The 15,540-nt window shown below is 42.1% G+C and overlaps 1 protein-coding gene across 2 annotated transcripts; it reads right to left on the bottom strand.

Moving 5' to 3' along the window:
* Nucleotides 1-7,821: 7,821 nt before the first annotated feature.
* LOC141440920 (uncharacterized) lies at nucleotides 7,822-13,587 on the bottom strand. 2 transcript variants are annotated; one of them, XM_074105515.1, is made up of 4 exons: nucleotides 13,408-13,587; nucleotides 9,780-10,029; nucleotides 9,654-9,741; nucleotides 7,822-8,905 (listed from the first exon to the last, which is right to left on the bottom strand). In XM_074105515.1, the coding sequence occupies exons 1-4, from the start codon at nucleotides 13,535-13,537 to the stop codon at nucleotides 8,630-8,632; spliced, it is 744 nt and encodes a 247-aa protein (XP_073961616.1). In that variant the 5' UTR covers nucleotides 13,538-13,587; the 3' UTR covers nucleotides 7,822-8,629. The 2 variants fall into 2 exon arrangements, with proteins under 2 accessions (XP_073961616.1, XP_073961615.1); XM_074105514.1 differs by having other exon boundaries at nucleotides 7,822-8,915; nucleotides 9,654-10,029.
* Between the last annotated feature and the right edge of the window lie 1,953 nt (nucleotides 13,588-15,540).

Genomic DNA, 15,540 nt, shown 5'->3' with positions numbered 1-15,540 from the left:
ATGTTTCGTATCAATTTGGAATAAAACGATAGCAAAATATAACTCGCTATTCATAAACTTGAAGAATCACCACATGGAACAGGCGGAAGGAAAGAGAGCACGTAGCGGTGCTGTTGTTTGTTTGTTTCAGCGTCGATAGAGTTCCTTATCGCCATCGCACAAGGCCGCGCGGCCCCGCCTAGCAACGACACGAAGCCCGAAGCAATATACATCGCCGGTCTGTCTCAGCTCCGCTGTGCAGCCAGCGCAGTCCACGCCGCAATAGCCAGGATGCCTTGCCATTGGATTTTCAATAATACGTTAGTAAAGGAGATAAATAAAGCGTAGGGAGTAGTTTTTTTATGGGCGGCCGGTAGCTGGTGCGGGTCTGACTTATTCCAACGCCCGCTGTATGATGGAAGCGTCTTAGTGTAAACGACGATTACAATGCCAACGGCGTTCCCCCCATCCACTAAAACTAGAAGAGGTTTTTATTAACTTGAGTGCTCAAGAGGTTTCTTATCTCTTGTGTTCAATTTAAAAGCCGTAAAACCGAAGACGCTTCATCAGGTGAGAGTTACGACGCTAGAAATTACATTTTGAGGGAGCCGTGCCACCTGCGAGAGGTGGGATTTAAGGTTTGCGTTGCGACCCAACCAGTTGTCTACTCTCCGCGTTTTCCTTTGTGTAGTGACACAAAGTAATAAGGGGGGGTAATATGTAGTGACTTATTTAGAAACGATTAAATGAGCCGCGCGCATCGTATTTAATCGGGATGAGAGATAGGACGATACTTCAAAAATAATGAAAAGCATATACATATAGGCTCTTTCTGTTGATTTAGGAGTCCGTCACCCCGCGCCCCGTAACCCTCGCCCTCCGCCTACTAATTGAATACAAACCATTCGCGACGTCTTCTTTCATAAAACTCCGCTCTAGATGCTTTATAGCACTTTTTAAAACCTCTTATCTTTATGCATAATTTAGAAACTTACGCAATAAATTCGCACTTCCATAAAGGAAGGAAAGTTGGCGAAGGGCCGAGATCAGAGGGCCGAGGGCGCGCCGGAACGCACGAATCAGCTTTTTATCGTAAATTGGCATCATTTTTACGAGCATCGCGATCATCCCCCGGATTGCCAAATTTGAATTCGAGACATAACTTTAGAGCTTTACGTGCGCGGGGGGGGGGGGCATGCAAACGACCTGATTTAATTGCCCCCGCTGCACGCGGACCCTACGCGGATTAACCCAACTGGATCATTCGTCAATCGTTTTACATAATTAATCCAGATAAATCCATAGGGCCCATATGAGCGTCGTTAGGAAGCTAGGAAGCAGAAATGTGCTACTAAGAGTGGGTAGAAGCCTGGTGGTGAGGGGTGTGAGGCGAGTTATGATCAATTGATCACACACTAAGCAGCTGGCGGCTGGGGGGGGCGAGGGGCTGCCATGCCATTGTCACCACCAGCTGACTGCCACGCGCGGGCTGCTGCACCCTTTACTGTGCTCACACACGCCACTCCACAATAGATTCGAGCGCCGAAAGGTGATAGAGTTGAATTGCACAATCTGCTAAGCACCTTTAACATGAACATTTGGCAAAGGGGTCGATATTGACAGCGATAAGTCAAAAAAACCAATTCTCCGACGCCGCGAGGCGTGAATAAAACATATTTACATTGTCCCGGCCTCAATTACAAATGAAAAATCATCGGTTCTGCCATCCCGGGCGGCGGGTGATCGATAGGTCGTGGATTCATAACAAAGCGCGACGCTGATAAACGAGCGTTCGCGGCGCGCCGGCCCGTGCCCGGCCCGTGCCTGACCCGCGCCCGGCCCCCGCCCTGCACAATGTTAGGTTTGTTGTTAAATTGACCGCTGTGGTATTTGGCTCTACATACAAACTTAATTTCAGTTTTTAAAGAATCAACAATCGGATTGACTTCTCTATTATTATATAGTACCTATTAGCATCATTACATTAGTCCCTTGACACTTTCTGGGTGTAAAAAGTCTACAGATCCGAAGACAATATAACTCCAGTCGTAAAATCTGCCAGAACATGAACTCATGTGTACTCGTATACTAAACTAATATTATAAACGCGAAAGTTTACATCGATGGATGTTTGAATGGATATTTGTTACTCTTGCACGCAAAAACTACAGATCGAATTTGCATGAAATTTGGCATACAGATAATATATTATACTTACCCTGGATTAACATAGGACTTTTTACCCCGAAATAATGTATGGTTCTTGTGGGATCAAAAAAAGTTTTACGAGTAAGCTACATTCTAATTCTGCGCGAGCGAAGCCGCGGGCACAAGCTAGTATGGAATGTTATGAAACACTGTGCTCGCGTGTTGTGGTTGCAATTGTATGTACCTAACACTCCTTATTTCGATTTTCCTGAATCTAAAATAACAGTGGGAGTTCCCAGAGGCTGGCCTCTGGCCTCTTTACTGGTAAAGCAAATTCTTAACGATGTGCCCGATATATTTGTCCTCCCTCATCGATCTGCTGTATTTTTATTAGGCACATCATGATATGCCTGGTCAACTCTTAGGCATATAATGAAATGCCACCGTTTCATAATTTGCCTAGGTATTTCATGATTTAGCGGTTTTAAGATCGCTGATATAAAGACGCTAAAAAGCTGCTAAAATGCGAAATGCAAACGAAATGGCAACAATACAGGCTGCTGTCAGTCGCAGCCCGAGCTGGCTCGCGGCTCGCGGGCCGGCAGAAGGATGAAGGAACATGATCGATGGACGCTCTCATATCTCCCAAATTAACGCCGAACCTTGATTGACGCGAGCGCTCGTTGTGAATGCCTTCGCGAGCTGCTCCGCGCGCGGAGCCGAAACCAATTACTGGAGAAGAGCGGATTGATTGTGGCCATTGTTTGACCCTGACTCGAGTGATAGGCGCGGTGACTCGCAGCCCACCTGCGCGCGAACACCGCTAAATAAGTTACACACTTGTTTACTATTTTCCAGAATGTTCTGGCGGAGAAAAATCTGAACGCAAAAATATAACCGAACAAACTCGATTCTCGTTTACGACGTTTACGACGCACTTTATTGACGGATTTTCGGATTGAACAGATAAATCAAGGCGAGAGTAGTTAAGTTACGCACGAAACTAAGGTAACGGCGCCTATTACCGTGGTACTTAAGGAAGTTTTCAAATGAGTCCCAAAAATTAAGGGTATCAAAGCTCCTTAACAAACGAGAATATTTTTTTTATTGAAGAGCGTTTATTGAACTTTCAGTGTCGTAACTTTTTGGCCTTGTTTTAGTTATTAGTATTTGTTAAAATAATTATTGAAATCAAAATACCCAAATCTTCTATTACCGTGGTAATGGACTGGCTGTGATTCTATTACCGTGAATTGAGCTTCTATTACCGAGGGTATAAAAAAACAGCAATTTTCTACCATCGGTAAAAGGAACCCGACTCATGATTTGGAACTTAATACCGAGGGATTAAAAAAAGGTAATGGCTTTGGTTCTGTATATTAAATTGTACACCAATATTTTTTTTGAGAAACTAAATAAAAAAATAAAGTATGATTCGAATAGTGTATCCAGCCCACTGTGTTTTTTTATGCTCTTGCCACCAGTAATAGTTTGATGTATGCATGCTGAGTAAAAGTCACAACTTTATCAAAAAAATCTGCACTTACTGTACCCTAAATGTGAATTATTTTAACAGAAAAATAAAATGTCACTCGGTAATAGGTACTTCTTTAAGAACCCTATTACCGACCCTAAGACAATTGAATGGGTCGGTAATAGATTCCCATACATTCTATTACCGAGGGTTATGCGATCATACCATCGTTAATAGGCTTAATTTGAGGTATTGTAAAATCTAATTCCGACCCATACAAACAATAGGATAGAGTTGTGTTTGCATTACAAATGAAAAATAATTATTACATCCTTGGCATGTAACCAAAATTACATAACTGGTAAGTAAATATAAAATTTCATCGCAATATTTAAACAACATGCCAAAATAACGGTTTCTATAGAAACTACCAATTCAGTATTGAAGTATTTGTTAAAAATTAAGAGTTTGTTAATACTTTTCATACCACGGAAATAGTTTTTTAAAAGCGTGAATAGATCAAGATTGAAATAACTGTAACAAATTATATAAACGATAATTTATACCAAAAATAAAGCATGAATAACCAAAATCACCACTTTAACTATTACCGTGGTATACCACGGTGTTACAATCAACAGTTAAAAATGGCGCCTATCGCCGCTGTATTTTATTTTCCATTTTAATCGTATTTCCGGGCCAAAAATTATACAAAAAGTATTCAGAACTCGTACAAAAAACTATAAATAGCCATTAAAAAACCACAACATTAGTTCAATTGCCATAACTATTTTGTAAAACACTAAATAAGATTCGAGTCTGCTTGTATGTGGTGTCACGCGTTAGTATGGCAAATCCTCTTCCTTCGGTGCCATTTCGGAAAATCACGAATTGAGAGATCTTTGATTCATTCACATACACTAGCGCTCAAAGATCCGTGAGTCGACTAAATAAGTTTTTATCGTGTAAAATATATTTTTTAAGAAATTTATCGGTTTGATTATAAAATGCGTATTTTAAATTGCCGCGGTGATGGCCGTCGATTTCGATACCCCCGGTAATAGGCGCCGTTACCTTATAATGTGTAACTCTACCGAGTGTCTGATTGTTTATCTCTTGTGATGTGTTGTTGTTATACTTTGCACATAAAAAGGTCCTACGAGTATTACATACTTATTGTTATTCTTATTGATGTTTGCTTGCACTCAATTGTTATAAGAAACTGACCAACTTCTGTGTTTTTACTGTTTCTACTAAGCAATAATAATTAAGATATGTCAAGTATTTTCAAGTAATAATACGTTAGATATTATGTTGTTTTATATTACTGTAATATCCAGTGAAAACGTAGATAAGCGTCCGTGTGGCGCTCGTCGACCCCGTGGCATGACGCGGCGGCTCGGGCAGCCAGAAGCCTCGTCATGCTTCCTTGGGGAAGCCAATAAGTGGTGCTTACGGCGAAACATTGTTGTGCTCGCGCTTATCAGCGTTCGAGCGAGACAAGGCTTTGGCCACATTAATCAATTTCGACAAGACAAGATTTAGGGCGGATTATATACGGCAGGCGATCGCTAGTTTTTAAAGTTGTTGCTATACGAGTAAATACATCCTGAACCTACACTTATTATAATGTAGGTGTAGTAAAATTTCAGTCGCTAATGTCATCGCTACAATTCCAGTCAAAGCGACGTGCGACGTCCCGAAGTTCCTTGAATGGTGTGCTACTCATCCATTGTGTTTCTGATGTGACGAGACCAGTAAGCGTCAAAACAAACATAAGTCTTCCACTTACCACTGGCAGAGATGGTCATTCATGACAACCCATCTGCGTAACAAATTAGTGTCTGATCTGACTTACTCTATCCTCATTAGCTTCGCTTGTTAATGAGACCTCCGCGATGGGCGCTTGTGGATTCGCTCGATTGCCGCAGTTTGGGGTGCTGCGGCGTGGGAGGCGCGGCTAAATGCGGCGCCCGCGCAGGAACCAGATGTCACCTATCTTGATAAGAGCATTATGTGTAACAGCCAAAGAATTATCAAGACTTTTGAAGATCATCACCGTTCGCAAGGGAGGAATTATGCCGATTTGGGACCATTTCGTTAGTGTGATACGTGTTTTTGTTTTTTCTTACGAATAAATGTTCTCTTTCTTTTTGATTTTTTAACAAAAGTTTTTCAGTGATTAATGAAACTATGAGACTCAGTCATATGAAAATTTAATGCACGGGTTGCTCATGTACTACTGTAGTCCAGGTATGCCTGATTGTTTCGGATCAATTTGCTGTACTTTGCCAAGGTGTGCTCTACTTTTACCCACTATAAGGCGTGCGTACGTAAAAACAGAATTTATCAAACACTACGTCACTTTCATCTTGTAATAGATATTATTTAAGAAAAAAATAATACCCCTAGCGCCATTTTTTCTTAACTAATGGGTGGTTGAGGCCCACAGGTAGAAAACCATAAGAATAAGGATAAAATAATTTATTTGAAAAATAACAAGGTTACAATAAAGATTAATCGGCGTACTCCACACTAAAAGAGAAAAAAAAGAAAAAAAATGAAAAGTTAGTTAAATTTAATAAAGTAGTTATTTAAATACTAACCTGACCCAGACCAGAGGTCAAAATTTCTATATTTACATATATTGAGGTCTACGTTAAGCAGCTTTCTTTTCCCATACTCGAACCATTCAAGCAAAATTCCACACATGGCAAGCGTTATGAGATCCTAACAGCTTTTAGTATCTAAACATTACTTAAACCAGATAAGTAATGTAACGTTTGGAGGCAGATAACATGCGCGTGACCCGGTGGTCGGGATCAGCGGCTTAGCCCAGTTGCCGAGATTAGCCCGATTAGATACGTCGCTTTTGTTTTGAAATCTTCTCATTTAGGGAACAACAATAGGCCTGGCCTGGAATCAAACAAAGACAAAACTTTAAGAACTTCGCCCGCTTTGTAGTTTAGTTTGATGATCGCTAGCTCTGTAACTGTCTAAAAAAACAGTCATTTAAGACTTGGAAAGTTACGAGTAAATTGACTCCTTACTGCCTTAGTTTAAGTGGACTGTGGGAAACAAGGAGCAAAGCGACACAATCAATTTTATCTTAAAAAAAATTGAATTTAATAAAAAAAAAACATTTTCTGAGATTAAGGTCTAGTAACAATGCTTTATAAGACAAAAAATGTGTATCTGTAGTATGTTTTCATTTCACCTAATAGCCCTGGATAGCATGTCAAAAAACTGTCACAATGAGTATAAAATTACCTAAAGTAGGTAATTCGATTTTGATTAAATTTATTTTAATGACCAAATTCCATAAATTCATCAAAACGCGGCCACCAGTACCACGCTGCGGTTGCGGTGATTAATATTATGCAAACAGCTGATCATATCACACACCTGCGCCCGATCAGAATTACCGAATTTACATACAGACGGCATAAATTGAAGAACTCAGATATGATTTCATGTTATTAAAATTTGAAACTACAATAGCAGCAGAGCTCGCAAGCAGATGCCGATTGTCCGTCCACTAATAGCCTCCCGCAGCTATTTTATTACTTCAAAGGACGACACAGTCAAGAGCAGGTACGTGCCTATTTTAAAGTAAAACATCATCCGCTTTCTGCGAACTGTTTACGCGTGAACATGTGTTTCCTGACAGAAAACAGCTGTTGTGTTCCTAGAAAGGATCAGCTGATCCGCCTTGCTTTATTGCAGGATGCTGGCGCGGGGTGAGGGAGATTTACGACTGGGGGGCTACCTGAGAGGCTCGTCGGGCGTTAATTGCGCGGGGAGATGAGCTCCGGCCATTAGTGATTAACGAACACGCCCGATTTGAGTTAAGCGACGTTTCGGAATCCGGCAAATGCGGGGACTGCAGGCTGCAGGCTGCAGGCTGCAGGCTGCGGCGGACACGCACGCTGAGACCCGACAACGTGTTGAACATATTTTAATTAAAACCTACCAAATCCGAACTCAAGATCGCAATTGTCTTAGCAACTTGTGGTGTACCTAAATCATTTTCTTACCTAGAAAGCTGTGATCAAAACCTCTATATCTACTCGTACTTATATTCCATTGAAGGATAACTGGTATTCTACAGGTCACCGACCGATATCTTGGACAATAACAGGTAGGTATTTATAGATCCCCTCGGGCGGGGGGCACGGGCGTGGGCGGGGGCGGGGGCGGGCTGAGTGAAACTGCGCAAGTATTCATTACTTCCTCTTTATTTCCAAACTTTTCATGCCGTCCTTTGTTCCACGGAAATTATGGGCTAAAGTAATAATTATATGGAATTACAACTACCATGTAATAAACGTTTATTACATAAGTGTCAGTTACCGTTACGTATAAAATAAAGTTAAAAGGAAACCTCCAATCGAGGTGCAATTTTGAGATCTTCAATTCCAAAAAGTGTATAAAATACTTAAACGAATTTTTCTATCAATACTGCTTATCAATATAATAAATGGTAATTAATCAGAGATATCGCCGCGTACCCACAAATTTAAACACCAATGGCGGTTGTACTTAATCTAGTTGCACAATACAAACAACATTCGGGCTTGGCCATAATCGGGTATCTTACCTTACTTCTAGCTAGTCACTAGCTGCTAGTGAAACCATAATATATTGTCAAAAATATTTTCAGTTCGCTTATTCCAATTATTGTATTTGGCCTCAGCAAGCTCTGTTACTTAAAACCTAGGGCGATCCAACCGTGCGGCCATCGGCCATAGAGCCATCCCACCCACACTAGTCTCGTCGACTACCGCGGCATACAAGAAGATTAAAGACTATTAGAAGGAGACTCGTCTGAAATTCAAAATAGAAGTCACTCGAGTAAAATTTTAAGCTAGGTGCAAGAGTTCCGCTGCTAATACTCTTTCTCTTCTCCGCCGGCACAGATCGGATCAGAGTTAAGACAACACTTGGGGTTCAGTTCAGTCTCTATTGCAGCGGCAGGCCGCATGCGTACAGCGCGCAGTAGCGCTGGTAGCGGCGGACGCGGCGGTCTCAGGAGGCGGCGGCGCCGGCGTCGTCGCTGCTGCTGGCGCTGGCGGCGCGCGCCCACAGGCTGGCGTAGCTCTGCTGCTCGGCCAGCAGCGCCTCCTCGCCCGCCATGACCGCCTCGAACAGCGCGCGCTTGACCTTCAGCTGCGCGGGGTACGGGAACCGCTTGGTGCTCTGGCACATGCTGTTGAAGAAGATGTCCAGCGGGTCCGGCGCCGGCGCCGGCGGCGAGCGCCCGCGCCGCCACGCGCCCTCCGACACGCGCCGCTTGCCCTGCGCCTGTCGACGACTGCTAGCTTTAACGTCTTTCCAAACACAAACCGAGATATCATTGTAATGCTCGGATGGAGGATTTTAACGTCCTACTTTATTACGGAATGGGTAATTTCAAAAACTGTTAAATGTAAAAATGCAAGGGAAATCTGGAAAAAGACTTAAGGCTCATCTCATGCAGTAATTTATATGTATAAAGAAAAGTAGAAGCCATTGCAGTTACAACATCATCATCATCATCATCATCAGCCGGAAGACGTCCACTGCTGAACAAAGGCCTCCCCCATAACGCCACAATGAACGACAACTCGCCACTTGCATCAACCGGTTTCCCGCAACTCTCACGATATCGTCAGTCCACCTGGCGGGAGGCCTGTCAACGCGTCGTCTTCCGGTTTGTGGTCGCTATTTAGTTCTTCGACGAATTTCCGTATTTATATTTGGCAAGTTACATCCTGTTTCCACGAGGACTGTCCCACCACACTGAGTTACTATGTTACATACTAACCTAACCTGTATAATCTAATCTGGTACGAATCATCATCCCTGTCAATTTTTAATGATGCACGATCAATAATCGCTCTACGATCTCGCTCTACACTATATTAACATCCGTCCACAATTTACTTCAGTCTGGCCGTGATCTTGCTTGATGCAGTCAACTGCGTCGAAATCTCCGGAACCCATAAAGGTATAATTACAGCGTATATCTTGTACAAAATATGTTCCCACCTGAAGTAGGATCAGTGCTCACCTTGCAAAGGTAGTCAAGCTTCCTGTCGATGACTGTGAGCTGCGAGCTCTGGCGCTTGGGCGAGGAGCCAGCGTCGGAGGAGTCGTCGCTGGAGCGGTCGGCGCGCGAGTCGTCGGCGCGTCGTGCCCGTTGTGCGCGTCGGCGTCGGGCGCGTCGGGCGCGTCGTGCCCGTTGTCGGGGTCGGCGTCGGGCGGCGGCGCGCCGGCGGGCCGCTTGCGCGCCGACATGTGCGGCTGCAGGAACCCCATGGCCGACATGTACTTCCACGGGTAGTTCTTGCGCGCCGGCGCCTCGCGAGCTTGCATCTCGCTCGCACGCTTCAGCGCGTCGCGGTACGAGTCGCGGAGCTTCTTCCATTTTAGTTTCACATCTTTCACTGTAACAATGTGCAGGTTGCTTTAGGCCAGGGTTTCTTAAAGTGGGGTCCGTAGCATGTATGTCAGGAGTCCACAGTAGGTCAGTCTATAGATGAGAGTATGTATCAAGGGTCAGTCTGTAAACCTATTTACTAGAAAGATTAAATAAAAAAAAAATTACAGGGTCCGTGGAATTGTTTAAATTGTGAAAGTGGTCCGCGACTGCAAAAAGTTTAAGAAACCCTGCTTTAGGCGCTCTTTACAAGGGCAGTGTACTTATATTCAGCCAATCAATAATTATCTGTACCAAAATATGAACACAATTTGAAATTCAAATATTCTTCATTGATCTGAACACCACAAAGCAGTAGGTAATCATCATCACCATCATCAGCCGGAAGACGTCGACAATGGACGGTCCACTGCTGGACAAAGGCCTCCCCTTAGTACGCCACAATCGAAGCTGCTTAGAAAGCAGTGTAGGTACCTGCAGTAAATTTACAAAATAGACAGAATCCAGGGCTGAAAATTGACGGTTTTATCATTTAAAAGAGGTCTCTTTCAGACAACACAATAACAAACAGAGCAGAGTGATTATGAACAGAATTCGTAATTATAATAAGTTCATAGAGCTAAAATAAGAACCGTTTAGTTTGAAATTAAATACATACATACAACCATCAACTGTATATTGCAACCGCTTTTGTGGGCTTAACCCACATCTCCGGGGACCGGCAAGTTAGTTCTACTCTTCTGTCCGTATTTTGCTTCAAACGAATTATTTTTGCTTTTATAAAAACAAATACCGCCACAAAAGTGAACAGAGAAAGAATGAAAATAAATAATTTAGGGGTAGCACGACACCCCATGTATAAAACTGAGGGATGAAGTTATTATTTTTTTACACGCACGCATTGAAACGCGTGGTTTAAAAATGTTTTTGAAATTGTGACATATTTTTTGTAATTAAGTATAGAGCAACGAAAATATAACAACGGGAAACCCAATCTGGTCGCAGATTAATAATTCAGTAATCAAATCACCTAAGTTTTAGGTGTACCCTCTACGACAGAATAGTAACGTAAAGTGTTCTAGATTTCTAAGAGATCTAGCTTGACTATTCTAGGTGGAACTGAATCGTCTCTCGATGCGATACGTTCTTCGCCAGGCATGTTTTTAAACTTTCACTTTTCTTACGCCTACCCCCCCCCCCCCTCACACAACCCCTGACACAAAAAGAAGGGTGTTATAAGCTTGACGCCAATATCTGTCTGCCTCTTGGTCTGTCCTTGGTATTCTACAGCGTGTATTTTTGATACTACCTCAAACCTGTGAACCGATATCAAAACAAATTGTTAATTTAAAATGAAATACCAGAGCGTAATTAATTTTTGAAATGTTTTCGAGCAGCAATGTAATGCGTACAATAATTTGATATGAGATATATGAGAGACGTTCTGTGACAGCTGCCACGTTGCGTGCTAATTAATTTTGTAAGGAAAATAATAAGTCAACTTTTTGAGTAAAACATAATAAAATGTGATTATATAAACATAAGCATAGAGCGTAGTTTTCATAGCATTTTGTGGCCTGTCATAATGACTTCTCACTTATCAACTCTACCTAAATGATGTCGATATATTGGTTTTAAATTAGATTGTCGTAAACTTATCATGTTATGTAGAGCGCTTTTTCCGCTACAAATGGATATTTGACTGTAAAAGAAGTAGTGTGAAACCGAAAAACATGAAAAAAAAAACATTTCTTTTATTGAGATATTAATGGAACAGTTGTTAACATTTACAACAGAAGAATTTCAACATTAAAATTGAAAAAAAAAACTGAACTGAAATTATTAAATCAGATATTGTTATTCATTCGCTATTCATTGCATGTCTGTCTATTTCACATTTTCAACTGCTCGAAAGTTAATTGGGAGAGATCGCGCTAGCTTAAGGCCGCCTATTGTTTACCTCTACTTCTAATATACTTTAGTACCTTAGTTTGTATACCTATCGGATATAATATCATATCGGAAGTCGATAAATCACTATGACAAGTCAAAAATTACATGAAAATTCCGCTCTCTGCATAAGTATGTTTGTTTATTTGCTGCCTATTTAATACCCATAGATTAGAAGAAGCTTTGCTTAATTTGGGACTAGGTCAATAGGCGTCAATTGTCCCATGACATTAAAAAGAAAAAAAGACTAACCCGATATTCCGATAGCACTTAAAAACACCTTGTGAATGTGTCAATAAAAGTATAAACGCATTAAGTGTGATCGATAAGATAAAGGAACATTGCATTGCTTTTAAGCGGACTCCGAGATTATAGCTTATAAGGAAAAATAATTGAGAAAGAAAGAATTGAGAATATTCAAACTATCAGGTGGAAGTACCTACAATACAAAACAATACAATGACTCTTTATTGTACACCAGAAATATTAAGCGATACAGAAAACAGGTACACAAAACCTACCCACTTACCTACCTACCCTATCCACCTACCCTTACTACCTTACCTACTTGTCTTGCAATCTATACCACCTAGTTAAACAAATAAAAATAATCGATCAATTTTGAATAGTTAGTAAATACATGTATCTTACTAAGTAAGACCATAGGTCCAAGAGTCCGCACCTACAAGGCACCTACCATTAATTTCGCTGATTTTCTGAGAGAAGCCTGTGCTCAGCAGTGGGTTATACTCGTACTATACCAATGAAGGAGATGATGATTCTAAAAAAAAACCCGACGGCCTTACAAACTATAAATAAAAAGTAATAACTCTCCTTCGGTCGGGCAGTCGGGTAAAAACAAGTAAAAATCCTGAGCAGTTTAAAATGCCTCATGGGTTCCGGCCCCCGGCTGTTGCAGTTGAAGTGACCTACATAATGAGTTCTATCTAGAGTGCATATGTAGGTACTTCACATATTTCTTTGTTATTAGTTTTTATTTCAAGTTTTATTTTACGGCTGTCGGGCTCTTGTACGCTTAATTTTTGATGCACTAATAAATATCATAATCTATATTACATCCTTTCATACACATAGGTAATAACTAATAAGGTATACGCTCAGGTATATGGCTCAGCCGTCCCCGTGCGAGCAACAAAAATGCATAAAATTATAAAAATAGCCCGTCCCGCTCCCGCCCCGCGTTGCATTTGCATACAATGTGCGGCGGCGGCGGGTGGCGGGGCGGGCGGCCTCGGGCGCGCTCGGCGGCGCTCGGCGGCGGCGCTGTGTGCGTGCGCGGCACCGGCAGCACGCACACACGCGCGCGAGCGGCGCCACGCGCCAGCCCGCGGCCGCGCGAGCGAGCGGGGCTCTCTCTAGTCGGCGTTGCGAACACGGCCACAGTCGGGCACACGCACACGCACACGGCACTCACCCGAGGACAGGTTGGTCTCCTTCATGACCTCCGCCCAGGCGGCGTCCTTGAGCTCCTGGTCGCGGTACTCGATGGCGGTGGTGTTCCAGAGGCACGGGTAGCAGCGCACGGCGGCGATGAGCTGCTCCATGCTGGCGGGGCCGGCGCGGACTGACGGCCGCGCGCGCGCCCCCGGCCCCGGCCGCCCGCCGCCGCCGCGCCCGGCGCCCGCCCGCAGCCTCGCTTCGCTTTATTCACGCCGCACCGGGCCGCTCCCGCTGTTTGCGCTCTCGCATTAATTAAACACCGATAATCTGTTATAAAGCAGTTATCGCCGATCGATGCATTGTCTTATTGTTTACATAATACGCGTACTAATACGCCGCTTTCGTTAGAATACCGAGCATATAAACACGTTACGAAACGTGGTAAAATTCGTGCACGAGCGATCATTACAATATTACAGTCGATTGCTTTCGTGGATGAATTCCCGAACCGAAACGTTCGTTACAAAGCGTACAATACTTAATATTAATTAATGACATTCTCATGACATTACTAAGTACTAAATACTGAAGATCGCGTTCCTATTTGACCCACCCATCTTGACGCCGAGGCAAGGATCGAATCGAACCCACTTATAATCAGTTTTTTTTAGGACATCTGTGTATTCGTAATATTACTTTCAGACTATACTCACTCAAAACCTGCCCTGTTATAGCCGAAGGCTTTAGCATGCTTTGGTTAGCTTGCCCTTACAGCTAGTAGTATATACAGTCGAGTTAGAACAGCTAGAGCAAAAACTTGACCATAAACATGTGAACACGTTAACAATAGAGTCGTGTTCAGATATTTTTGATAAAATTTTTGTTCACAAGTTTATGAACTCGACTGTACTTGGCAAGTACCATTTTTTTATAGCGTTGTTTGAAGTAGTACATACGGGGAGCGGGTGATTTTTAAAACCAGGAAACGTCGTTGAGTCTGAAGTGTTAAAACAACAGGAGAAAAATACCGCTCTATGTAGGTAATTTTCACAACTATACACGTAGATAATGTAAATGTTATGAGAGCGATGTTTAAGCAAAACAGATTTACAAAATTTTGAGGGTCCACTCCATGCCTCGAAAGTAAAAAAAAAACAGAACGGTTATAGGATCACTCGTATGTCTGTCTGTCTATCCGTCTGTCACAGTCATTTTCTTCCGAAAGTACTGAACTATTGAGTTAAAATTTGTTGGTGACCCAAAGAAGAATGTGTAACGTAAATAAATACATCTTAAACATTGAAAGGTAAATTACAAATCGTCGTTAGAAGAATCTAAAAAAAAGAAGATTTATGAACGATGTTTACACACAGGACTTCAGGAAAGAAGAAACATCGTCTACGTACGTGGGTCAGTGGGAGACATCAGTGACACACTTTGTTAGAAAAATGTTTACAATGTAGCATGCTTAGGAGATGGGCCACGAAGGAATTGTCTTAAAGCTGTCACAACTCCTAACTTTTAGTAGATTACCTCATGAAATCATACTTTTAAAAAGTAACTCGGGACAGATTAGGTATAGTCAGCAACAAAGATATGAATACAGCCAAAGTGCAAAAAATTATGTATACACGACCTTAATGTTCAGGAATAAGTCCTGTTTACATATTTGTGGCACTTCAACGTATGTATATTTTTTTGCTGACTGTACCATATTATGGCAACAGCTACACTAAAATGTTCTTTAACCCAAGTAGGTACCTATTACGAAAATGCTTCGTGGCACAGAATAAGTAATAGTACAAGTTCGTGGTAGAATACAGATCTATTGAATAATGTTTTTCCATCGTAATTCGTCGCATAAGTTCGTATTTATCTCAATTATCTTCGGTAAAGTTCAGTAAGCTAGTTGAGTTAGCAACATAAATATGTACGAACTTTCCCGACAAATTACGATGGCAAAACATTACGTTAGTATCTCTTAGTAGTCTGTGCATTAGACATAGTACAGCGGCGTCTTTGGCCCATGTAGCGCTCGTGTGTTTTCATTAAAATCGAGCGTCCCCCCCCCCTCTAAAATCTAAACCGGTGGATAGAAAAATTTGAAAAAAATCAGGATGGTAGTAGGTATAAAACTTACACGGAAAACTATAACAGTAGTTTAACA

Source organism: Choristoneura fumiferana, chromosome 23, assembly GCF_025370935.1.
Source record: "Choristoneura fumiferana chromosome 23, NRCan_CFum_1, whole genome shotgun sequence".
Classification (NCBI taxonomy): domain Eukaryota; kingdom Metazoa; phylum Arthropoda; class Insecta; order Lepidoptera; family Tortricidae; genus Choristoneura; species Choristoneura fumiferana.
This window is presented reverse-complemented; position numbering and strand designations above follow the sequence as displayed.

Bases quoted from the DNA above. Each gene is read 5' to 3' on its own strand.
- LOC141440920 (XM_074105514.1), bottom strand. From the start codon at position 13,537: ATGGAGCAGCTCATCGCCGCCGTGCGCTGCTACCCGTGCCTCTGGAAC. The intron at 10,030-13,407 runs GTGAGTGCCGTG...ACATTGTTACAG, and splicing joins GGAGACCAACCTGTCCTCGG to TGAAAGATGTGAAACTAAAA. The intron at 8,916-9,653 runs GTGAGCACTGAT...TAAAGCTAGCAG, and splicing joins AGCTTGACTACCTTTGCAAG to TCGTCGACAGGCGCAGGGCA.